Genomic DNA, 27,912 nt, shown 5'->3' on the forward strand with positions numbered 1-27,912 from the left:
GATGGAAAAAATTGTGCTTACAGGAAAAATCGATATAAATAAAAATAAAAATTTTAACGGAACGCTTAAAACCATAACAATGTTGGTTTACTCAAAATTTAAAAAAAGGATTACGTCTAAAAATTTAATTACTCTAAATAATATGCAACATTATCACATACATTTTAAAACTATAGTTAATATTTATACCACATTTATTTTATTTGAACTATTGTATAGTCAGGAAAAAATAATTTACTTACAATATAAGTTGTTTCCGCAGACGCAGATTTCATAAGCGTGGTACTTAAACTTGAATCATTTGCAAAAGAATCTTTATTAAAAAAAGCATTTATTCGCGGGAGTGATTTTTCTTTTTCAATACGCTGTGATTTTAATTTTCTTTTTAAACTTCCACTTAAATGTACACTTTAGACATTATTAATCGACGGTATTCGATAATAATTCAAAATAAAATTTCAATACCAGTAGAAATTTTACTTACCATTTATTTTGCATATTTATTGTACATATAAAGAAAATTTAATAAATAAAAAAAAAATAACAAATAATAACATGCACGCAGCACTCAAGACGCAAAGAAACAACAATAATTAATCAACTATGATCACAATTTTCAGCAATTAGCAATACTAAATATAACTCGATTATAAGCATCGATTATAAAATACTAAGAATGCTATCTGCAATTCGTACTGCAGACAGCAGTTGTTCGTAGTTGTCGTGGTATTGCTATTATGACCACGAAGCGCATTCAAATAATATTAGGCGATAAGCCATAATAGTTTATTTAGCCACACATTCGAAGAACTAATATCGTATGATTATACATCGCCGCTGTACAATTTTTTTCGTATTTTTCATAATCATATTATTTTTAATGTACCTAAGTGGCTAAGTATTATTTTATAAAAAAAAATGTTGAATATTTTTTTTTATGTAATGGCTACAGGTCCTGTGCCTCCCACCCTCCACAACTTGGACTTAACTCGGGGGCCCCAGACCCCAGTGGCCCCGGCCTATATACGTCACTGAATTTACAAAATTTAATTAATTTCCATTTCACGCTCGTTATATTACAGAAAAATGCGATTATAAAAATGAATAACACAAAATTAATTTTAATAATAGAATATTGGCAACAGAGGCATTCTGAACAACTTCCATAAGCGACAATAACTAAGTTATGAAAAGTTTAGCGTCACGACAAATAATTTAAGAACTAGTGGAGAATTGGAGGTATTCCGACGACGACGTAAAGGACTGTTTATCGTTTATCGGTCGGTAGTGTCCTTGGAGGTGTGCAGTACGGGCGGTATGTCGTGTACTGTCACGGAGGTTTTGACCGTTCGTCGTCCGACCAGGTGGCGCCGTCCGCTGCAGCCGACGCCACTACCGTTATCTCATCGCCGCGGGGCGCACCACCGACAGTGTCAGCCAATCGCGACTGGAGTCTCGTGTTTACGACCGATCGCCGCCGCCGTCCAGCACGACCGCGTCGACTGCCACCAGTGCCACCACCGCTAAATCAAACTCATTGTTGTTATTATTATTATTATTTTTATCAAGTCCGATTAGAAACGTACAAACTCACGGCTGTGTACCGCGGGAAGAGTTTTTAGCAACGAGACTGTATTGACGAACAGACTAAACGACGACATTGTCTACAAGTAGTCTACACGGTTGGCGAGACGGGTGACCGACCCATCGAGCGGACACTCGCAGAGTCGGCGGTCATGTCGCGAAGCATGTAACTTCGCTTGGCTGATTAGCGTACCCGATAGCAAGCAGCGCTGTGACTGTTGTCTCTGGCCCTGTCGTCACAACACTCACAACATCACAACATGCGCCCGAGTGGTGGCGTCTGCCAAAAATTCCTGTTTTCTAGTTATTGCTTGACGTTACAGCTTTTGTTGTTAATTGCGCCGGTGCGAAGTGAGTACATAAACAATGAAACAGTCGTACATAGGTTGTCTTCTAGACACATTGACAGCTTTGTTTATCTTCTCAACAATTACACACTACCTGTACGATGTAATGTTTTCACTATGCCTTGTCAACGACTCAATGATGATTATATCAGTTCAATAAATTTAATACATCAACTCTTCGTAATCCTTATAACACCTAGCTCTTCTTAACATCAAGTTTTTTATAATGTTTACAATTAGGTATATTCTTACTGTTTGGAATCCAATGTTTATTAGTTTCTGTGAATCCTACCTAAAGAATCTTAACTTCTTATTTAATTACCTTTTTATAATATTATATAACGTGAATATTTTGACATGAGGTTGAGACTTTAATGCCAATAATTTTATCATTAATAAGTAGTAATAAAGATTATCAGGTAAAAAAAAAATAATAATAACTAAAAATTAAAAATTTTATATTGAATTTCAAATTCTTGTATGAATCAAAATATATATATATATTTTAAATAAGTTTTAATTTAATTATAATATTATAAAATTATCTTGTTATAAATATAACAAGAGTACATGAGATGTATATATACATCACATAATTATATTATGTTATGTTATGTTTAATTATATTATGTGATGTTATCTTACTAAAATATTATTAATTTGACATGTAAAATTTGTTATCAATAGGTAGTGTAAGATTTATAATAGAACCTAATGATATTGTAACAACTGCCGGCAAAACCATACGGTTGGATTGTGAAGCAAAGTTTGATAGTGTTGCTACATTGCCTCAAATTAGATGGAGGATTCCTGATGGACAATACTTTGATTTTATTGGAGACACGAGAAGGTACAGTATTATCTTTTTGTTTACAATACCAATAGCTCGACCAATAGTTTTTTATTATTTGTTCTCTTTTTCTATAAAGTACCTATTGATTACTTTTATTTGTTTATAACTTAAAATTTGTAACAATAGGTATACCTACTACTTCATTATAATTACAAATTGTTCTTTAAATTTGTTCGTGGCTATACCATATTTCTGTTAACTAGGTATGAGGTAGGTTACTTAATAGATTAAAATATTTTTTTCAAATATAATTGTTTTATCTAATTATTAAGTTAAGTTCAGATTTGTATGTTCTAAAACCTTAAAATAGTATGCAGCATCAAAAAACTTTGAAATAGGTATGTACTTATTATATGCAAAGTTATGTTCTTAGTTTCTCACCCATTATATGTATATATATTTTTTGTAATTTCTCCATAAATAATAATGCAAATAAATTTGGAAGATAAACTTTAACTTTAATTACAGACATCAACTTAAAACATTAATTAAAGAACGATAAATTTTTAAAAATGTATTTAATCTTCTTTTACATAATTCGATGGTGTTTTGTTATAAGAGCGTATACCACATAATTGAAATTGTTCAGGACGAAAAAAATAGTGTTTTTTTAAATAATACCGTTAAAATAGGTTGATCTCGGATGTACCTTCATTTAGTAGATATGTTGATAATTTGATAAAACTTATCATTCAAATGCTTAAACATATATAAAATATAGTTATTATCATTCAAAGTGATAGTAGTAGTGGTATGCGCCCTTCTATAACATAGATTTTCGAACGCCCATACGTCAAAGCTGTACACATGCGGTATACGCCCTTTATACCAGTTTAATATTTTGAACGCCTTATCGTCAAAAGTTATTTTGTGTGGTTTAAGCCCTTTTAGCGTTAAAGATTTTTTGAAAACCTGTACAACACTTATAATAATCATTGTTTTTATTTTACCTAACAATAATAGTCAATAATAATAATAGTATTATAATTTAAAATGTTTGGAAGTCAATTAAAACAAAATTATTTTTAATTTATTTTGCTAATAATATTATAAAAAATAAATATATAATGTTAAAAATCAAATAAATTTATTTATCAAATCATAAGTATACTGCTTTTCTTTTAGATGATTTTCTTGTATCATATTTTCATCTTCGGTTAAATTTTCTCTGTTATTGTAAGCTTCACAGTGGGTGAATTTGTCTTTTTTAGGGACATATTATATTGATCTCTCCATACTTTTTGAAATATTGCCCTTGAAACTGTTATGTTATTATTTAGTTTACAATCTTCAACATAGATTCTATAAACATGTGCTAAGCTCTGAAATTCACTGACAATGTATTTTTTTGTTGAGGAACTCCTGCAATAGTGTGAAGGTACAGCTGGTAGTTTATTTATAAATGTATGAACAGTTTTTATATCTTCTTCAGAGGTTTTGTTATAAGCTGATTTTTTACCTCTATCATCTATCTTTGATAAACCTAAATCAACTTTATTGTCCCTTGTAAATCTTAATAACTTTTCAGTTATATTCAATGTATTCAATAAAAACTTTCTGTAAACAACTTTGGTAGTTTCATTAATAGTTAAAGAATATTTGTTCACATTAAAACGGTTACTTTCATGAGTAACATACTGTCTCTTTGCATCATACCTCTCCATACAACATAGTAAGTAGTCTCGTTTCCTAGTATGATCAAAATCTTTCCAATATCTATTAAATATTGTTAATCTTTCCTCTTCTGTTACAGTATTACATTCATTAGTACATTTTTTCCATAAACAAGGGTTTTCTTTTATAATTTTCTTATCAACTGTTACAATACTCCCATCTTTTTTAAGTTTCTTATAAGACTCGCCATATAGTATACAACTTTTCTTATTAACTCTGGCAGCTATTTTTCTTTTCTTCACTCCATAATCATCTATTTCTTCTACATTAAGTAAAGGATCATCAGCTTGGATTTGGTCAACAACATTATGTGATGAACTACATTTAACTGCTCTAGGTGACACATATTCTTCAAATGAAATACTGCCTGATATATTATTATCATTATTTATTGTATAATTTTGATTGTCATCTACCACAGAATCATTATTATTTGCTATAACATTATTATGACTGATTCTAAGAAAACAAAGGTGTCAATGGCATTTATGTCTATACTATTTAGGTCATCAAAACAAATATTATTGACATTTTTTTCTGTTGTAGTGGAATTTTGAATATCAACTGTTGAAGTTTTTTTAGCAAAACCTTAAAGCCTTTTAGTCCTAGATGAGATCATGTTATTTATTACAAAGTTAACTAAACTATTTAAAACCAAAAAACATTAACAAGCTACTAAATTAGTAGTAGGTATTATCAAATACTAATACACAATATTATGTAGTATAAGTAGTATTATTTTACAACAATTTGTTAATCATGACTAAATAGATGATTACCAGCTATCTATGATTATTAAGTGTGATTTTTCCTCTAAATTCTTATCAATAAAACAATGACACGAATTTGTATTCTTTGTAGGTTATCTGACGTTTAATTAACTATCACGTAATCTGAACCATAATATCAATTTAATTTTTAATTTGATAAAAACGTGATAATTCAAAACTAGTTTGTTTATTTGAGAAAACCCCTAGCAATTCCTGTGGTATACGCCCTTTTAACATTTTCCGTAAAAATATATATAAATTCTTTAGGGCGTTTGTATTTGTTAAATCCGCTATATAGAGAATAATCATTATTTTTAACCACTCCAATATTACAGATTATACTCCTATTTTGCTGAAAATTTTGATATCAAAAACTCATTTTTTGATTTTTTGTGGTATACGCCCTTTTAACAAAACACCATCGAATTATCTTGTATGAAACACACAAAACCAAGACATTTTATATAAAAAAACCAATTCAAACAAATAAAATCTTTTAGTAAAAAGAGTCAACTATAATATATTTGTCCTTGTGTCATATTTGTTTTTCTATTACCGACTATATTATGTTAATTAAAACTAAACAAACTTTCCAAATTCACTGATGTGAAGCATGCTTCATGTTGTTCACAGGGTAAGGATTGAAGTTTCTTGAAACTGTATTTCATTGTTTCCTGATATAAGTCCTATTTGTTCTAGTATTTGAAATCCTTTATTTTTGTGTTACGATTGAGTTATTTTAGTTTTTATTATAAAACCTTTGCCAATTTGGTAATTCTGAAATTGTATTTTTCATAATCTCTAGTGATTGTATCAAAGTTAATTTTTATTAATGCTAAATCATTTTTTAGTGTAGGCAGATTCAACATTTTTTTGCAACATTGCACCTGCTGAAATATCATTGCTTAGTTTTTCTATTAACGTTTTAATCCTTATAAAGTTATTTGCATTAAATATAGCTGTTTTTATCCATGCACCCCTTCATATGATCACCGGGTTTGGTGGCTGTGGCGAATTGAATATGAGAAGATGACTAAAAAAACTTCTTTACATAGGGGAATAATTTTTTCACTTTTTTGTCACTCTGTTGCACAGAGATTAATATATGCTATACATGTTAATTAAATTATATTTGGGTAAAAAAACTGTTTATGAGTCCTGTTTTGTATATGGTGCTGCATTTGATAAAAACAATATTAGGTTTTCATTGTTTCCTACTGCAGGCTATAATACTTTATGCTGTCATAAATGAACCGTGATACATATTATGACTTAAAAAACCTTAAATTATGGATTCACATGAATTAATACTATTTTTATGCTATGTATTTATAAACATTAATTTGAGTTATAAAATTATAAACGAAATTTTAAAAATTAAAATAAAATATTTAATTAGTGTATTAGCAAAAATATATTACTAAAATTTTAAATACTTCAAATATGCAAATATTAAAAAATTTATTTGGTGTCCTTGGTGATTAAAACAATTTTACAGCCCACTGATAATTTTATTTGTATCTTATAATAATTTGTAAATGTTATAAAATCAGAACCTTGTTTATTATGGTACCTATTTTTAAATAAATATGTTTTTGGTATGGATACTATTTTTTTTAAATGGAAGATGCCAAATTGTATATGATTAGTTTATTGTCATAATGATAACATATTGTCAAATACATATTTATGATTCATAGATGTTTTTTGTCCAATGAAGTTATATATACGTCTGTAGATCATGTATGTTGTGCAGGATATCTGTACATTTAATTAGTTCATTCAATTTTAATTTCACCCCACCTAAAAAAAAAAAACAACCAAATATATAACTATTTAAGTAATTAAAAATGTTCAATTAATACAATATTTTTAAGAATTTAAATTATATTTAAAAAAAATTATTTTTCTTCACAATAAATTTTAGTTCTTAAATTTTAGTTTAATATTATACTGTTTTAGATCTATTTTGAAAAATGGGTCTCTGCTTATTCAAAATGTTTTCAACAATGACGAAAAAGATATTTCTGAAGGTTTAGAAGCATATCAATGTGTGGCGTTTGTTGATAATATTGGTTCTGCTGTTAGCCGCATAGCAACTGTGACTCTTGCACGTATGTCTTATTTGTTGAAGCTTATGTTTATTTATTTATTAACGATAATTGAACAGGTCTATCACCATTTGAAAAACAACCGACAGATCTAAGACTTCTTCCTGGACAAACAGCACATTTCTCTTGTGTTATTAATTCCCAGCCTTTACCAAAGATAACTTGGTTTAAAGACCATTCACCGTTAGTAATAGATGCTCGTATGACAATATTCCCATCAGGTAAGTTCATACATTTTGTTAAATCTATTATTAATTTTGACTTATATTTAATATCACAATATAACTTTATTTATTTTTATGTTATATAGGAGCATTAGAAATTGATGATGTTCACAAAGAAGACAATGGTGCTTATAGATGTAATGTTACTGGATTGGATAGGCATAGATTAAGTGACCCTGGAGTGTTGACAATTGTTGAAAATGAAGGTTATTTCTAAAAAACAATATATATTTAATTTCTACATTTATAATAAAAAAGAGAGTAAAGTATAGTTAACTGCTTTGGTGTACATAAGGTTTTTAGTGTGTTTCGTTATTCAATGAACAATAATTACCATTATAATTATATGATAAATCAATTATGAGCAAAAAAAATTATTTTAATAATATAAAAATTATAGCAAATGTTTGTATTAGATTCTGAGCGATGAGTGTATTCATTTTAAGATTTTGTGTTTTTTGTTGCGTGTTTTCTCTCTCTGTTCAAAATAATGCTCAGATCGTTAATGTGTGGAGGTTTTTGGTTAAATTAGACCTAGTTGATGTGTTTACAAAATTATTGAGTGAATTAGGAAGTTATGGAAATATTGTTAAATTTAAATTTAATGATCAAAATAATTGTTGGTTAACATTGGTTGAAAAAAAGTTTGGCTATCAATTTATGTTTTTTAAATTTATTAATGTTAAAGATATGTTAACTTGATCAAAACATTTTTTTTATGTTTAAATTTGGGTAAAAATTAAAATAAGAGGAATCAATTAAGATAAAACTTTTAAGTGACATATAATATTAAAAGTACCTACTAAATCCAATTTTCTTTGAAAAACCTTCGAATATAATAGTTTAATAATCAGAGCATTTTAACTTTCTTGATTTAAAATCATCTAAATATGGTAATTAAAATTAAAAAAATTAAAAATTAGGCGTGAATAAGAAAATACTAAGAATGTCACTCAGTAATAATAAATAGGTGGCTAATTGAAGTTAGCTTTGATGTAATATAGATTAATTTGATATTATGCTCAAAGTATAATGATAGATACATATTATTTATTTATTTATTTTTATTACTATCTAATGTATTAAAAATTTGGTTGATGGCTCATTAAGAATGACTAGCTAAGTAGATGCAACATTTGGAATTTAAAAATTTAAAAAAATTATTAAATTGTCAACTGTTCGAAAAATTGTGAATTTAATTAGTTATATTTTTGTCTATAAACAGATTTCTGATTCTGGAAAACAGAATTTCTTAGTTAGGGTCTTGTTAGAACCATATTTGCTAGCAAAAGTCCTATGAAGAGTTTTAGATCTTTATCTTTAATTATTCATTCACTACAGACCTTTTAAGTCATAGATAAGAACTAAGTAGTGATAAAGCTATTCAATTTGTTTTTACATTTTAAAATTTCTGAAAAGTATGTTGTGAGTTCCTTAAAAACAATACATTCAATGTATTAAAAAAGGGTTATTTTATTTCTTGTAGAAAAATTTTATAAAAAGACAAAACAACTAAAAACACGCATTCACTCCGTTCAGAATCGAAAATAACTAAAAATGAAATTCAAATTGTATTATAATTTGTGTAGATACAATAAAAAGATTTAAAGCTCCAGAGTTTGTTGCTAAACCTCATTCAACAATAGCTTTGGAAGGATCAATTGTAACTCTTGATTGTGCAGCCGTCGGGAATCCACGACCACAAATTTCTTGGTTAAAAGGTGGTACTCTAATTGATGTAGCGTAAGTATAAGTATATCAATATATTTATTTTTTTAATCTATTAATTACGGGTTCCTTTTTATTTGACTTTGAAAATTGTTCAGTTACACGTTTAAATTGATTATGATACTTTTGAAAGTGAACACTATGGGACATTTTGATCAGTTTGAGAGGGAGATTAATTCCTTTCACAATAGCATTAAAGTTAACTAATTACTAGCAATCATACATTTGTAAAATCTACTTTTTTAACGTTTCAACCAAATTAAAAAAAAAAAATAGCTATAAATTAAAAAAATATATAACTGGTTTTAAGCATTCTGAGTACAAACTTACAAACATATAGTGCTATAAATAAAATAATTTCTGGACATCTACTAGTTGCGAACAAAATTATTTTCAGGTGAATATTGTAACATTATAATTGCAGATATGAGTTTTTTTTTATAAAAATCACGTGAGTTGCGGACTTAAATATTTCCCTTCACCACTTTTTAAGGACTCACACTTTTTAAGCTATCAAAAAATTTTTAAATGCCTTTTTTATAAATTATTTTTATTATTTATTTACTTACCGTGATAAGTTTTATAGTTTTTGTGGCTAAATTTTTTTTTGAAACAGCCTGTATAAATGATAATATACTGATTTCACCATTTGAATATACCTACATTTGTTTGCTTATAATATCCTCGTTTTCAACAGTTCTTTTGGTTCATTTTAAGTTTCGTACAGCAGTACAATTCGTTTTAGTATAGCTATCAGTCTGTACTTAATTTAAGGCCTTGATATTGATATATATTAAGGTGACTGCGATGAAACATACCGTTTAGTTTAGTATGAAACTTTCACAAGCATTTGTGGTTCATGAAGTAGAAGAAAAGTCTGCCCATATTTCTGAAGGAAACATTGTAGAATCTGTATTTGTTTGGTTCAAATAAACATAATCTGAAAAATTGTGTATAGCAGTAGGTACAGTCGGATCACATATAATTCACCGCGCGACTATTCACTGTCAACATTTCACTGCATGTATAATTCATCGTGGATATAGTAAAATGTATTAATAAATAAATAATAATATAATAGTATAACTATTGTTCATTTAATTAAAAATTATGAATTAATTTATGCAAATACATTTACATACTGTCCAAAAATAAAAAAAATATTACAATATATTACTTATATATAAATTATGAACTATACCTCTTAAGTATTTTTCGGCTATTCTATTATGATAATCATCATAATCATCATAGTCTTTATATTTTCTTTTCATTTATTCAATGATTTTTGTACAGAAATACGACAGATATTAAGCAATCACGAGTAAAGTTGTCACTAAATTGATTAAACATATTTTTGACAGCCGTCACAATCTTAATGCTGATAAATAATCAGTCCAATAATGTCATTCGTCATTTAGATATAGGTTTATATCTTTTATCTTCTGTTCTTATTGAAAAGTAATTTCCCAACGTTAGAAAATTTGACTGCAATTAGTATGTTATATTTGAGTCCTTAATTCGTATGTTACCCTTTTAGATTTCGTCCGCTACTCACATGGTTTTTGTCACTTTATCCACAACTATGAAACACCATAATTTTCATACCATTATGCAATTCACAGTATTACATTCATAAACAGATTATTTTGTAATTAATGTCCAATTTCTAGAATGTTTACCTTTTAATCTTCTGTGAATGTTGTATTATGGACAGAGTGATGAAATGAACATGGTGTTTGAAAAGCAGTTGCTTCTCTATTTTTTCAACATTTATTTCCTTATGTTCCCAACATGAAAGCAAAAAATGTATTACTAAATAATAATTATAGTAGACAAATAGTAATAGTTACAGTTTTCTTTTTCTTCTCAGTTTGAAGGTTCAAGCATTAAATATTTGGTATTTATATTCAAGTGTTTAAAAATTCCATATCTAATTCCATGTCTGCATTATTCTATTGACAGGTGTCAGATTAAATTCATTTTTTGTGAATGTTTGAATTTTTTCAACATTTGATTTGATATTCACCCTTAAATTAATAAACTCTCATTGAACGATTTTCTTATTTCGTTGTAATTATCTTTTTCTATACATGATATTATTTTCATCATCAATCATATAGAATATAGATAATAAGAAATTTTCAAATATTTATTGAGGTTGTTTCTATAAATCTTGATTTTTTTTTCTCCATTCAATAAGCTTGAAAATTTAACACAAAATTTTTAAAATAGCAATTAATTCAAAGATATTTACAATATACACATTAGTTTTTTCATAATTATTATATAACAATTATATAATTACAATATACAATTATATAACATAATAATATAACATTTTATTAAAATTCATTAAAATGTCAAAAATGTACTGGCAATTTAAATTACCATTTTTATAGATGAGAGCTTAAAATTTTAAATAAAGTTTCTCATAAGTAGTTAAATAATTAATCATTTTTTGAAATTTAAAAATATATTTAGACTAACCGACAGACCTTTGCTGTTATTTATTATTTTTTTTAGAAAATTATTCTAATACATAATTTATACTACAAGAACTTAAAAAAATTAAAAATTAAAATAATAGTGCACCATAATTTTTAATAAATTAATAATAGAAATAGAAATTAAAGAAAACTGAACGTTAATAGTGTTTTACTTTAAATTAAAAAATTATAGATGTATTATAAATTAAAGTATGAGTAGAAATATTTATGACTATAAAAGTTTTTCAATTATTATTATAGACATTTGGATACCCGGTTTAGCATAATTGGTACTGGTGGCTTACAAATAACACAAGTGAATAGAAATGACGATGGTAATTATATTTGTCGAGCAGAAAATCATGAAGATTCTGCTGATGCTTCTGCTACGTTAGAAGTTCATGGTAAGTAATAATATGCTTGGTAATGCTGAATAATTTGAATAACATTTAATCTATTAATTAAATGTTTTACTTTGACATTATTGCTTTAAAATAGAGTTATAATGAATAAAGCATGAAAAAAAAAATTTAGAAAAGATTATTCTGCGAGAGTGCTAAATTTACAGTATCTAAGTACATTTTAATACAATGCATTAAACTATATTTGAATATATTTCCATATCTTACAATTTAAAAATACTAAAAACAGTTGTAACTATGTACTGGTAACCAGTGTTAGGTAGTAATGTAACGCAATGCAAATTACTGTAAAAAATTTACTTTTTTAGTAACGCAGCAGTAATTTTATTATATTATTTTTCTTAAAGTAACGAAAAAACTTTTTAAAAGTAATTTCTATCAGTGGCGCCGATCCCTATATCCAGGTATTGCAGTTGCAATACCTATTAAGGGTGGGTGGGTGTAAAAGAAACACACTGGCTAAAATTATTTTAATTTATGAAAGTTATAAATTATTTTATTTATCATCATTGCTAACAGAAAAAAAAGGAGTTTGATTTAAAAATTTAATTTAATTAAAATGAATTACAGTTTACGATTTATGAGTAAACTACCTGTCTTTATACCTATTTTGTGTAAATGTATACAATTGAATTGAAATATATAGTCATAATATAATGGAAGAGATGATTGTACATTTACATATTTTGTACATAATAGGTTTATCATCACTAGTTCTATGATTGTAAAATATAATATAACATGATAATTTAGTCAAAAGAATTGAATGTGGTTAAATAAAAATGAAAATTTTTATCAATGATAAAAAAAAAGTAATGTTATTTGTAGCACATTACTTAATTTATAAAAAAAGTAATGTAAAATGTTATCCTCAAAAATTATTTTTGGATGATTTAAAGTATTTTTATTTTATTTTGGGAAACGGCTGCACATACTGGATATATGTAGTTCAGTAGCGATATTATTAATTCCTTATACAGTAATAGTGAACATTAATAGGATGTAATACCCGCATGTGTTGTCTCCGTTGTACAAGTGGGTAACATAACCTTTTTTTATGCTCAGCAGAACACGTGTAGCTCTATTAGTTTAAAATTTAGAGTGAATTGACCTCTAATAAAATTTAAAGGTAAGATTATTATCTAGACAACTTCATAGGCTTTTTATCATATCTTAATTTTGAATTGAGTTATGAATATTTTAAGATGTTAAAACTATTTACAATTTTAAAATACTTATAACTCGTTTCAAAATTAAAATATGATAAAAAGCCTATGAGGTTGTCTATGTATACCAATATTGTGGCATGGTGAGCAGCAGTTGTACGCTCAATCTGTGGAAACGCACTGAATGTATATACCGGCCATAGTTGCTGGTTTCTGGATGGGCGACTACCCGGGATTTTTAGCAACATATGCTTGCCATGTATACACAAATACGTGTTACAACCTACCAACTCAAAAACCTACAAATAAATACACAAAAATAATCCCTAATCGTACCACCCCATACCCAATCACTATGTGGCCGAGGGTTCCCTCTAATAAAAAAAATATACAAACTGATAAATGGCTGTTTTTGTTCACTGCAACATGGCTTGGAAACGTATGAATGATAAAATATGTTTAAAAAATTTACAAATTAGTGAAATATGTAAATTAAAATTGGGAAAATGTATTGCTTAAATCTTGATCATTTCTTATCAAATTGTAAATATCTTATTATAATAATTAAAAAATGTATTAATACATAAATCCGTTCCCTATTAAGATGTATTAAAGCAAAATAAAATAGTGGTCATTAATCCCGCATAGTATAAAAAAAATTTATACGGGATAAATTTAAAAACTTAAAAAATGTATGAACTACTACATGGTAACAACATACTAACTCTGGAATTATACTCATTGCTTTTTTACTTCTTTATTTGTATAATATTGAAAATTATAATTCATCATTAATTAAGTATTTATATATAAACTTAATTGCACTACAAAGTTTTTGCAGCATTTTAACATTTTAATTGAATATTGTATCAACTTCAAAGCAATTAAATGTATTATTCATATATATATACTATATTATATTATCCAAGTTTAGATGCAAGAAACTTAGTTTTGGCTGTGTTAAATTGATACTGATAATTTAAATATATTAGGAAACAATGAATAATGTAGGTTAGATTATCACCAGCGAAACCTTTTTTTTATTTTGTTACTGCCTTGCTAGGATTTCTCTCTTAATTGTATTTAATTTTATTTTGTAATGTAGTGTAAGGTTTACACATTGCAATTTTTAAGTTGTTTTTTGAATTCTTAACTATTAAATACATTTATTCATATTTATAGTTAAACCAATATTTATTCGCAAACCTAAAGATACTATGGTTCTTGAAAAAGAAGACATTACTTTGGAGTGCGAAGTAGCCGGTAAACCTCCTCCAAGAGTCATTTGGCTAAAAAATGGTGATAGAATTAAACAAGATGAATACTTACAGTTTGTTAGTGGGTGAGTAATTATATTTTGTATAAAATGTTAACATTATCGTAGTTGAATAATCTAAAGTTTTATTTTGTTTTATTTAAACTGAAATTGTAGTAATTATAATTAAAGAATACAATGAAAATAAATTAAAAATCTGTGTACAATATATTAAAATATATTTTTTAATGAAATAATAGCAAAAATAAAGAATATTTATGTATATTTATGTATTTATAAAATAATATACATTAAACAAATTGTTGATAAATGTGTTTCAGGACTAATTTAAAAATATCAGGCTTGATGACTATGGATTCAGGCATGTTCCAGTGTTTAGCATCAAATCCTGCTGGAAATATTCAATCATCAGCATTTTTAAACGTTTTTCATGCAGGTAATAAATTACCTTGGTTTTTCTATTATTTGTTTTGTTCATTAGCGATGCTTGGATTTTATGATTATGAGATTTATTGATTTTATTTATCAATAACTAAATAACTGAAGTGCATTTAGTAAAATATTAAATGTGTAAATATAATTTATTTTTTCATAAGTATCAATATTTTTAATTTTTCAATTTATCTGTTTATTTTATTATTAACATACCTAATGTAATAGAATATACTTAAAATGCTTTATTTACTAAAAATTTGTATATATAACTAAAAATTACAATACATAACTACTAAATAAAACCAGCATAAATATGTATGCGATATATAAACCATATTTGTGTTTCAAGTTTCAACTTAAATATCTAATTTTTGTTTTACGTGTACAATATTTATTATTTTCTATGTGTTACACATATTTGTTGAGTTAGTATTTCACATAGAAATCTCATCAATGTAATATAACTGTTAATCGTTGAACAGATTTCCTAGATTATTTATATTAGTTAAACTTAAAATGTTTACAATAATTGTTACCAATGTAACATTAAATAAAAAATAATCATTCGTGAATAATAATAATGATGCACAAACTAAAATAACTGTTAATAATTTATTTTTTAAATCATTCACTTTATTGTATTCTATGTATTAATTTTTATTATTATTTATTACTTTTGCTTTGTGTTGTTTTGTAGTCATTTATTTATTTTTGTTTTGCGTTTTGTTTTGTTTGTTTTGCTTTTGTAAACAGACAATTTACCTAGTTCAAACAGTTCTACAAATATTAGTAATGATTTCATCAACTCATTCTCTGCAGCTGAAAAACCCAAGGATTTAAAAAACAATCTACCATCATCCCCGAGAGCATTAGAAGCAAGCTTTGTATCATCTAGGTTAGCCACTTTAACTTGGATAAATCCACTTAAACCTAATGGCGAGATATTAACTTACACAATATTTTATCAACAAGAAGGATCAGACAGGTTAATATTTTTATAATAATTTTTATATTTGTTTTTAATTGGTTTATTGTACATTTTGCAGAGAACGTATGACAAACACAACACAAACTGAAATAACTATTAATGAATTAATACCCAACAAGCATTATCTCTTTAGAGTTGTAGCACAAAATAAATATGGTATAGGCGAAAGTTCACCGCGTTTGAAAGTAATGACCAAGGCAGAAGTTAATTTACCTGGACAACCATTCAACGTAACTGCTAAAGCAGTTACACCTACATCAATAGTTGTATCTTGGTCTAAACCAGAACACGGCATTGAAAATTTGAATGAGTACAAATTATTTTATATGGAGGTACAAATAGATAGTAATGAGTTAAATAAAAAACATAAATCTCTATCATAAATATTTTATATTTACCAGGATTTAACTTCTGAAGAACAATTTTTCATAACAAAACATACAGAACATGAAATAAGTGACTTAAATCCATATACCAGGTATAAAATTTGGGTTGTGGCATACAATCAAAATGGTCCAGGGATGAACTCTTTAGAAATGGTCGTTATAACAAAACCTTCAGCTCCATCTCAACCACCACAAAATATTGTTGTTGAAGCAATTTCTTCTACGGTATTCATAAAACATTTTATTATAAACTAATTGATTATAAATGTATGCTATTTTTAAATTTAGGAAATTAATATTAGATGGGAGCATCCACCAAAATCCACCCAAAATGGAGTGATAACAGGGTATAAAATTCGATACAAAAAACCAGATAGAAAATCATCTGGTGACACCATCACAACAGCTGGCGATAATTTAGAATATCAAATTTCTGGTTTAGACAAAAGTTCAGTAAGTAAAATCTTTTTTAACTACTTATTTTCTTTAAGCATTTTTCTCTTTTATTTCTCTATGTATAAATAAAGCATACATTTTTATAAATCAATATTTAATATTTGGTATTCAATGAATTTATATTTATTTCAAATTAATTCATACGTGAAATGTATAAAAATCGATAACTATATTGATAGAAAAAATATCTAGTTTGCGGAATATAATATAAGCAAATTTCGGAACAGCCGGGATTTTAGTACGCCGCTCCCTCTTGTGTCCAGGCCAGGTGAAGACGAAAAAACAAAATAATAATAGAGCGATATAGCTTAAGAAATACTGCTTGTAGGCGTTGGAAATAGAATTGCTAACAAAGCATATCTCGACAATCAAGCGTAATGATGCATATCCGACAGAGCTTGATGACTACCAAAAAAAAAAAAAAATAAAACTAACCAACCATTAATATCTGACACAGCTAAAAATATTGTTTGTTGGTTTGGGAGACCCTTCAGATTATCACCGGCCCTGTTCAGGCTATAAGATTACCACCCATTCAGTAAAAAGAATGAGTCAGTGTAATCCAAGTTAGTGTCTGGCAAATATGGTTCTTACTGTACGAGTTGCAGCGTAGTAGAAAGCAATTGAAAAATCAATGCAACCTCAACTATCCACAAACAGCTGAAGGACTGGTTTACTTACTTTGTCTTGGTTACCATCTATATTGGTTTTAAAAGGTCTTCATCTATTCATAGTTGCGGCGACGGAATTCCGTATCATTATGGCATGTCTATATCATTGAATTATCATATTTTATTCTATATTTTTGACATTAAATAGTTTTTGTTTAATATTGGTATATGTTCTTTGAATCAATGTACGTTGAATATATTTTTTTTGACAAAGCTAGTTGGTTATAATATTTTATTAACCATTTCAGACTTATCAAGTTCGTTTATGGACTTTAAATACTGTTGGAAGTAGCCCACCTTCAGAGTGGTTTACAGTTTTAACATTTGATAAAAATCTTAGAGAAGATACTGTTCCAGATGCACCTACTAATTTCAAAGGTTAGCTTTAATTTTACAATTTTAATTTATTTAATTTTTCTCAAATATTTTATTTTAAAATAGCTCGAGCTTTTTCCAATTCAGTATTGGTAACCTGGTCTCCGCCAAAAGATAAAAGTATTATTGTGAGAGAGTATACACTAGCATGGGGTAAAGGTGTTCCTGATGTGTACAAGGAAAAATTAAATCCAAAAATACGACAATATGAAATTAAAAATTTAGGTGAATATTAAATTCCATACTTATTTTTTATTTAAAACTATATTACATTTATAATCATTTTTAGAACAAAATGCTGAATATGTACTGAGTTTAGCTGCTGTAAATGATATGGGTTTTGGACCAATAGTATACCTAGTAACAACTATAAAAGAACAAAATATTGTAAACACATTAGAGGAATCATCAAACCCAATATTACCACCCATTGGTTTAAAAACTAATGTTATATCTCCAAATGCCATAGAAGTATCATGGACTGATAATTCTCTTTTAGATGATATTGATGTAATATACAAATATATAATATTTTTAGAAACAAACCAGTTAATTATGCTTTTAATATTAATTTTAATTACAGTCAAATGTTGAAGATGTACGTCTTTACGTTGTGCGATACAAATCATCCTATTCAACTAACAAAGCACGTTATAATTATGTAAACACTACTGAACTTTCTTGCATTATTAATGAACTAAAACCTAATACTCAGTATGAATTTACTGTAAAATTAATAAAGGTAAATTTTTGGTATTCAGTTAGTATATTATTTTCATGAGAGAGGTTATCGTTAATGTGTTGACTAAAACATTCTCATAAGTGCACACTCCCGCCAGAAATACATACCTTACAACAACTTCTGAAACATTGTTGCATCTGCTATGTACATTTTGCCAATTGTCATGTGTCATTAGAGTGGGGTAACAATGACGTTGGGGGATAGTGGTAGTGAGAGATGTTGCAACAGAGAGCAGTCTATATACACTAAACGGCTAGTACACTCTCTCGTGGCCTGGAACATGGGACATTTATTTGAAATTAAATAATTTGTATGACTAGGGCCAATTTGAAAGCGCATGGAGTTTACTCGTTATGAATAATACTCAAGAAGCAAAACCAGCATCGCCGCCAAGAGACCTAACTGCAGTTAAAAATGATGATAAGCCTCAATCTATAACATTAAATTGGCAACCGCCAAAATTTTCAAATGGGCAAATTATTGGTAAGTAATTTATAACTAAAAAATTTCAATGACTATTAAACTATATTTTGCTATAGCATATATGATTTTGTATACAACTGATGATACAAGTTCAGACAATGAATGGATAACTGAAACAGTTGAAGGAGAACTTATGTCTTACTCGATCAAAGGACTGACACCAAGTACTAATTATTTTTTCAAAATTCAAGCTAAAAATTCTATTGGTTATGGTCCATTTAGTCCTACTATAAGTATTAAAACATTGCCAGGTACTAAATAAAAATTTAATATACTGTTTTCGGCATGATCAAGTTAACTTGTTCATATTTAATTTTGAAATATTTTTAGGTGGTAACACTTACAATGATGGAACTTCCCTAAAAGGTATTATGATTATTTTTTTTGTATTATATATATGATTTTATTTTTGTTTAATCTCATTGTACAGATGGAAAAAGTGGTATAAACAACACAACCATTTTATATATACTGATTGCGTGTTGTTTGTTACTTATATCATGTATTGGAATTGGAATCGCCTTATTATGTTGTAAACAAAATAAACCATTAAGAAATCGAAGTAAAAAAGGGTAAATTTAATTTTAATTTTGTAGTTAGTTAATAAAAAAATCATAATATATTCTTATTATAATTATATCATATTCTTATGATTTGAATTATATAATGTAATATCTTACTTGTTTCAAACAGCAAACTATTTGTATTCATTTTAGTATTCTTCTTTAAATAATAGTAGTTAACTAATACTTAAATAATTATTTTAAATAAATTAAACTACAAATTTTTGATACTATTTTCCTTAAATATCTAATAAAATAAACATTAAATATTCTGATATTTTTTAAAATCTATTTTATAATTGTATTTAAAATAACATAATATTTAAAAAAAACGTCACAGCCACATGTGTGTGTACTCTTCGTCCTGCACATGTAACCTCGACATGATACATTTTTGTTCACCAGTTCAATAGTCTGCTGTTTGTTGTTTTTCATATTGTTAGGGTGAATTGATCTATTATAAAATTTAAATTTTAGATTGTTATCTATGCTCCACATAAGTTTTTGTTGATATTATTCTTAAGTAAGTTATGACCTTCTTGAATCTATAAATTTTAAAATGATTATAACTATCTACCAAAGACATATAAAAAAATGCAAATATGACATAAAATTACAAATAAAGGTTTTAAATCAATAAAAATAAAAATAAATTAAAAATCAAAAAAGCTTAAATAACTGAAAACTATTATATTGTACTATTAGAGCATATTAGATATCAAAATTAAATAAATAACAATTATCGGATACTAAATATTTGTATTTGATCGTCTACTAAAGTGATTGGATTGAATTTTAAACGAGTCAAATCTTCTGCAAATAAGTCATCAGGAAGATCTAATCATAACTTACTTAAAAATAATGATATCATTAAAAGCCCACGAAAGGTCCTTAATAATAATGTTACCTTCAAATTTTGTAATAGGCCAATTCACTCAAATATTATAATTAAATTCACACCATTGCAAATTTGCACCTGGTGAACAAACATTTGTAAAAATGTCATACCTTTATAAGACAGATTCAACACATGCGACAAGTGGTGCGTTCTTTTAAAATTGACTGTTAAAATATATTATTTTTTTTTTTAACTCGTAATGTTTTTAGCACTTATTATTTAATAATGCAAATAAATTATTAAATTTTTGTTTGGTAATTAATCATCTACAAACAAAACAATAACAAATATATGTATTTTTTTATTACATAGCTATGCCTTCTGTACTTAATAATAAATTATAAATGACTTGAGAGAACATTTTATTTTGATAATAATACTTATGATACCATAATGGCTCAACTAATAATTTTGATACAATGTTATAACAGCAATGTCTCTTACTCCACAAAATTAAAGTAACGAATGCCATTGAATTATTGTGGAACATACAATGTATTATTTCAACTATGTATAGTTCTGCTAGCCAAATGCTAGTGCTAATAGCTAGTGCTAAATGAAAAAAAATCAAAAACATACCACTGTTGCGTTATAAATTTTTAATTCTATATAAAATTATATCATTGCCTCAGTTAATCAATTTTGGTCGGTTAACACCATATGTACTGAATACATATTACTATTATTATTTAATTTTAAATTGTTACTTTTATAATAATTAGTGTGTGAACTTGAAAAATTTTATGTGAGTTATTTTTAATAGATGACATTTAATTTTCACAAAAGGTACATAAAAGGATCGACCGGTTATAATTCAAAGGGAGTAGCTCAGTCCCCAAGCATTAAACCGCCAGATTTATGGATACACCACGATCAAATGGAATTAAAATCAATGGAAAAATCCTCTCAGGGCTCATTAGATACTAGTTCTGGATGTGGTCAAGGAAGTTCAAACACTTATGATGGCCCTGACACCCGTGTTACCATACATCATGTACCACAGACAACAAATTCTTTAGAAAAAAGTAACTACGTTTCGTCTTATGTTGGCAAGTATAATTACATAATAATCATTTTTTCTCTATTACATAAATTGCATTAAATTAGGAATGAATCAAACTTCATATTTTTTTAAACATAGAAATTTAATTAAAAACAAATATCTTTTTATTTTTATTTACTTTTTATTTTTAACATTAATGAAAGATAATGTGCTTAAAATGTTTGATTAATTTATTTTATCCTCCAGTTATATGGCTTTAGATATGTATTATTTTGCATGTTAAGTTTTATTCATTTTTATTTTACATATAATAAGGTAATACAATTATGAAACCTTTATTGTTGGATGAAAAAGTCTCCACATTAAAAAAACGCTTTATACCCAAACCTGTTGTTTTACCTGTTGATTCATTTGATTCTATTTACAATGATCGTAAGTTCAAATTATTTAATAATTTGATATTTTTAAAATTTGTTAGTTAATGAGAAATATTTTAAAATAAATGAATGCTCTTTTTTTAGCTATGGCAGCATTGTCTAATCAAGAATCTCGTACACTTCATCCAAAATCTCAATATGGAACTACTACGAGAGCTCATGTAACTGTAGATTTAACAGCTGGTAAAATCGAATATAACTCACTTAATTAATCAATTCTTATTGTAATTATATTTATTTATTTTTATTAGGAACTCCAGAAAATAATTATATTGTTCAAGCTACTACAGTACCAGATAAATTTGAGTCTATACCAGTATCATCAACTGCAAATCTACCGCAACTGCACACGTGCGTCTTTTTATTATACTTAAATTCATTATATAAAAAACACATACAGATATTAAAGAAACCATTTATATCATTTATCAACAATTGTTTGTTTTTACTTGAGTCATGAATCATCATTAAATTTAAATTACTGTTATGTTACATATAGCATTTTTATTTTAACAAAAAACACAGACAAATATTGATAATATAATCATTGACTTTTATAATATATAGATAAGCTATACTGTTGTTATTATTGGAAGCCTCTAATTGCATTAAACCGCTTTAAATATTAACTATCAGATGGCTTATCTGTAATTATAAATCCAATACTATTACTACTAATATGATATATAATATATAATGTAATTACCTTAATTCTAATATACTGATTAATTTGATTATAAACATTAAATTAGTTTTAAAAATAATGAAGTTTGTGCCATGTATAAAATCATATTATTTTGTAAAAAAAATCTTAATCGTTCAAATTTTAGTTTTAGAGAGGTTTTTTACTTAATCAAAAGTCACAGAGTGTGCTCATTAGTAATTTTTTTTTATATATATATATTTATAGAGGATTACTAAATTCTAGCGAAAAAAGACAACAAGGTCATCCTTTAAAAAGCTTCAGTGTTCCTGCGCCTCCACCTCAGTCAGCGCCATCTACTCCTCAGCAAAAACACATTGGTAATCAAACAAAATTTCAGTGTTATTTTTCATAATTATTGATGTATAAATATGTATGTTTTTTTAGTGACAGTCAGACCTCAAGGTTCGTCTAGTCCATACAAAAAAAATATCTATTCGGCTATAAATAATTCACCATCCAGCACATCTGTGTCTAGTGGTCCTAAAACGTGGAAGTCACCATTAACTGGTTCAAATCAAAGAGATACTATAACTGAAGTAGAATCTCTTAGTAAAATACAAGTAATGACAAATTCTTAACTTATTACTTTTAAATATTTAAATTACATTTTTTGTCATTTTAAGTTGGAATAACATACTGACTTAAGTTTCTGTTTAAGTATAGCTTTATTTTGTAAATCATCATAATTCAATATTCATTATAATTAATTAATAAATCAATAGTATTGTTTTGTTTACTATGTGCTTACTGTTTAAAAGTTTTATCCTCTGATGTAAACTATTAAATAATTAATTTATATTATTTATATACGTATAATTTCATTTGCATTTAGGAAATAAAATTTAACTTATCATTTGACTTTTTATTTAATCATAAACATTGCTTTCGGGAAATGCTCTTATGTCTTATGATTCAATTTTAAAAACGATTTTCGACAAATATTTACAGTTAATTTGTGCAATAGCGTAACCAGGGATTTTGTTTAGGGGGCAGGGAGGGGGGCTGTCTCGCAAAAAATACAGATTTAATATTTTTTCTATTTACAATTTTTATACCTAAAATTATGTTAGTAATAAATTAAGCAACAAATTATATAGTAGTATAAACATATTTTTTTTTATATTGTAGCACTATCTTTAAACTGCATCCTTCTTGGGGTATGATTTTAGTTATTAGTACAACTTTAAAACGTAGGCTCTGAGGGTCGTATAGTCAAAGTACCGTATTATACATTTATTAACCGCGGCTGTGTGTTGTTTCATAATTAAGAGTATGTTATACCCGCATATGTTTTCTCCATCTTACAAGTGTGTAACATTGAAAATTTTATGCTCAGAAGATCATGTTTAGCTCCGTTAAGTTAAAATTTAGAGTTAGTTGACCTCCTATAAAAATTAAATGCAAGATCTGGGACTTCTCATGGGTTTTTTTTAATATATTTTAATTTTAAAGCGAGTATGAGTATTCTAAGTTATTCAAACAATTTACAATTTTAAAATTTTCATAACTCAATTTAAAATTAAAAAATATAAAAATCCTATAATATGCCCTATATAATAATATTACCTTCAATTTTTATAAAAGATCAATTCACTATACATTTTAAACCAAAGATTCTAAACATGATTTATACATGTTAAATTTATGAGAATTATGATATATAAGTATATGCTGGTATAATGTCCTCTTAATCATGATAATACAATAATATTATAAAGATTTTAGATTTAAGTTTTGATAAGTGTAATATAACTATAATATATGTTTACTACACAATTTTTTAATATAATTTAAAACTTATGGTTATAATGGCTAAAATAAACTCAGTCAATGAGGGGTAGGGGTATTTGCGTTCTTCTACTAAACAAACTTATTGCATTTTTTACTCATGTCTCATGATACTCATGCGATAATTTGATATATGTTACTACGTAGACTGTCCAATGATTAAGATACCAAATTATTATATTCTGTTCGAATTTTCCAGACTGGGGATTAGGGTGCTTTTGGGTCATTGAGTCTTGTTTGTTGTAAGGATTAGAATAATGAACCCATGTCTCATCTCCTGTAATTAGGTGCTCGATACAGCTTTTATTATTACGATCACTATTCAAATTCTCAAGGGATATACAAACGTGGTTGTTTTTGTGGTCTGGTACAATGATTTTGGTAATTAAACACACACAAACCTTATAAAAATGTAATTTCTCGTGAACAATTTCATGTTTGGTGTGGATCGAGTTGTGTAACTATTTCCCTTATTTTGACCTATATTTGATCGTAGCAATTTTTCAACTGCTTAAAAGGTTTTGGCAGTAGACATGCTTATTGGTTGACTACTTTTTGATTTATCTTCATCACTGTCTCGACCAGAATTAAATTTTGTATTCCAAACTGATTCACTTTTTCGAAACATTTTGAAAATTTAAAAATCAAATGACGGTGTGAACTTTTTCTTTTGAGCAACATAGTAAAAACTATAATATTTAAAATTTCTAAAAGCATTTAGCATCACTTAGAATGTAATAAAGATAATATTTTTAATTTTTAAATAACAAGATTAGTTGGTTGGTTTTAAATAATAATACATCCTATTTATTTGATAATATTTTTATAATTTGATATACTAACAAATGTTCTAATACAAAACATTTTATTCACAGACTTCTTATAGCACAGAAGAACTCAATCAAGAAATGGCAAACTTGGAAGGTCTTATGAAAGATCTAAGTGCAATTACTGCTTCCGAATTCCAGTGTTAGACACAGTATTTTTATTTCCATTTAGATCTGTTAATTATAAAAAAAATTACATTTTAAGACTAAAATATTATTTAAATTTAAGTTAAGTATTAAATGCAGAATATCATAAAGACTGATCTCTGATGTTCAAAGTGACTGTTTTAAACCACCAGCATACATTTTTAGAGTTGTGTGTATTTTTATTTATTTAGACAGTTGTTTTTATTAAAAAAAAAACAAATTAATATTTATATGAATTTTTCATTGCTGTTTCGTTTGTGATAATGAAAAAAAGTGATTTTGGTAAATTAGCAATAACTCAATATGTTCTCATTTAGGATTTATATAGTTTATATATTCTTACAAGTTAGTTCTGGAAATAAAGTGAAATATTTATATCACGTGCAATTAATAAGTATTTTATAAAATAGCGAAATAAATAATTTATAAAGTAAGTTTTTTAAATACAATCAAGTTTTTAACATACCCCTGTTTATGCACATTTCCCATATTCATGGTCTAACATTCTTAAAATTGAAAATTTTAGTATTCAATATTTTTCATCTTTAATAAAATTGTATCATTTTTTATATTATCACAATATGTATATATAACGTGTATTATTCATGTAAAATTAAAGTTTAAATTATTAAAATGAAGTAATATAACATTTATAAGCCGTTATTGATTGGGTTAGGTTTATCAGTAATACATTCCTGTGATTTTCGATAATCATATTCAACTATAAATGACAAAAAACTAATATTATTTTTATCAAAAGTACACAATATTAATAATAAGGACTAAAATAATCTACACCCATATATTGCATAAAAATTGTGATTGATAATAATAATTAACTATTTTATTGAATAATTTTTCAAATCAGATAACTAAGTGTATTATTATATTTTACAAGCAGTCTTAAAATTGTTTTATGTTATATCACAAATATTAATTAGATTTAATGAATTTCTTTTGACGGTGAACAAGTATTATAAAAACACTTAGTGATGTTCTCGTCTTTTTATTCCAAATTATTTTTTTCTTAGTGATTTATTTTAACAACATTGAATTTAATCAAGTTTATAATTATTAAATTTCTAAATTCAATTAAAAATAGATTTTTAATTTATTTTATTTATGGTGGTTAAATCAAAGTCATCAAAAATGTATACTAGTCAACTGGTGGTATAACTGTGTGAGAGAATATTTTTATGCAATATTTTACAAAACACTATTCTGTATAAGTATACTTCTATTAATTAAATATTTGTTACTCAATTGTAATTCATAATAATTAAATTGAATACAGATTTAATTTATGTAATCAGTTTAACTAGCCACTATTTTACCAAGATATAAGATTTTTATTTTTTATTTTTTATTTTTATATGATGCACTTGGTATTATATTTTTTTCCAGTTTCAACTTGTATTAATATTTTTTAAAGATAGTTTTCTTTTTATCTCTTTTAGTTTTTAATATAATACTGCCTTCAAAATGCAACTATCGCAATAATGAATGATTGTTTTGTATTTTATGTAAGATAAATGTAAATTAACTTTCTCCCATTTTTGTAAATACCTATCTAACATTACAAATATCATTCATATAATATCTCTCGACAGTTCATTTTAATTTTAACTAAAACTTAAGTTATTATACATATTCATAAATGATATTCTGTATGACAATTACATAATAGCAATACATATTACATGTTTTTTTTTAAACTCGTTGTAATCAAATTTTAATAATTAAAAAAAATAAGATATTTATAAATATGTACCAGTGATATTTGCTTTATGATATAATATGATGTATAATTTATTTTTTAATTTGCTGTTTAATTTATTTTATATTTTTATATTCTTACATTTGTTTAAATTAACACAAAACAATATTTATTGTTTGATATTTTTTTTATTTTTTTTTTGTAATATCTTAACTTACTTTTAATTTATTAACCTTTTTCATACTTATAATATGCATTAATTTTATTGGCCATCTATCAAATCTAAAATTTGAAAGTGCCTTAATTATTTCTTAGAATTTTCTGTACAAATTAAAAACTTACCCTTATCCTTAAGTTAATAGACTAAGTATGAGTAAAAGATTTCAATCAAAACATCACACACCTATAAAAATGTTTAATGTTCTTATAATTTTGTATAAAATTTGGTACTAACCTAATGTGTAATTACTATTAATCTTATGTTATAGATCTCTTAATCAATTGTCTTTTTTTCATGTCTTATTTAGTGCTTTCTTTTTACAAACATAATGACAAATTGTAGTTCCTCTTTTTGATCTAAACTTGTATTTGTATACCTACTTCATACATGTACATTATTTTGAATAAACTTTTTTATGAATCATCA

The 27,912-nt window shown here is 26.2% G+C and overlaps 1 protein-coding gene across 6 annotated transcripts; it reads left to right on the forward strand.

Annotated features, from left to right (window-relative positions):
* Positions 1–1,476: 1,476 nt before the first annotated feature.
* fra (neogenin protein frazzled) lies at positions 1,477–27,912 on the forward strand. 6 transcript variants are annotated; one of them, XM_015516801.2, is made up of 28 exons: positions 1,477–1,935; positions 2,619–2,781; positions 7,191–7,342; positions 7,399–7,560; positions 7,650–7,769; positions 9,153–9,306; positions 12,042–12,184; positions 14,551–14,710; positions 14,965–15,080; positions 15,833–16,064; positions 16,126–16,399; positions 16,469–16,678; positions 16,742–16,906; positions 17,829–17,958; positions 18,022–18,180; positions 18,245–18,465; positions 18,539–18,697; positions 19,018–19,180; positions 19,237–19,431; positions 19,511–19,546; positions 19,611–19,752; positions 21,428–21,690; positions 21,960–22,076; positions 22,166–22,264; positions 22,333–22,432; positions 23,010–23,104; positions 23,172–23,347; positions 25,451–27,912. In XM_015516801.2, the coding sequence occupies exons 1-28, from the start codon at positions 1,845–1,847 to the stop codon at positions 25,547–25,549; spliced, it is 4,296 nt and encodes a 1,431-aa protein (XP_015372287.2). In that variant the 5' UTR covers positions 1,477–1,844; the 3' UTR covers positions 25,550–27,912. The 6 variants fall into 6 exon arrangements, with proteins under 6 accessions (XP_015372287.2, XP_015372288.2, XP_015372286.2 ...); XM_015516802.2 differs by having other exon boundaries at positions 1,478–1,935; positions 21,428–21,666; positions 22,992–23,104; XM_015516800.2 differs by having other exon boundaries at positions 1,479–1,935; positions 22,992–23,104.

Source organism: Diuraphis noxia, unplaced genomic scaffold (assembly GCF_037042655.1).
Source record: "Diuraphis noxia isolate RWA-SAM2 unplaced genomic scaffold, SU_Dnox_SAM2 contig0001, whole genome shotgun sequence".
Classification (NCBI taxonomy): Eukaryota; Metazoa; Arthropoda; class Insecta; order Hemiptera; family Aphididae; genus Diuraphis; species Diuraphis noxia.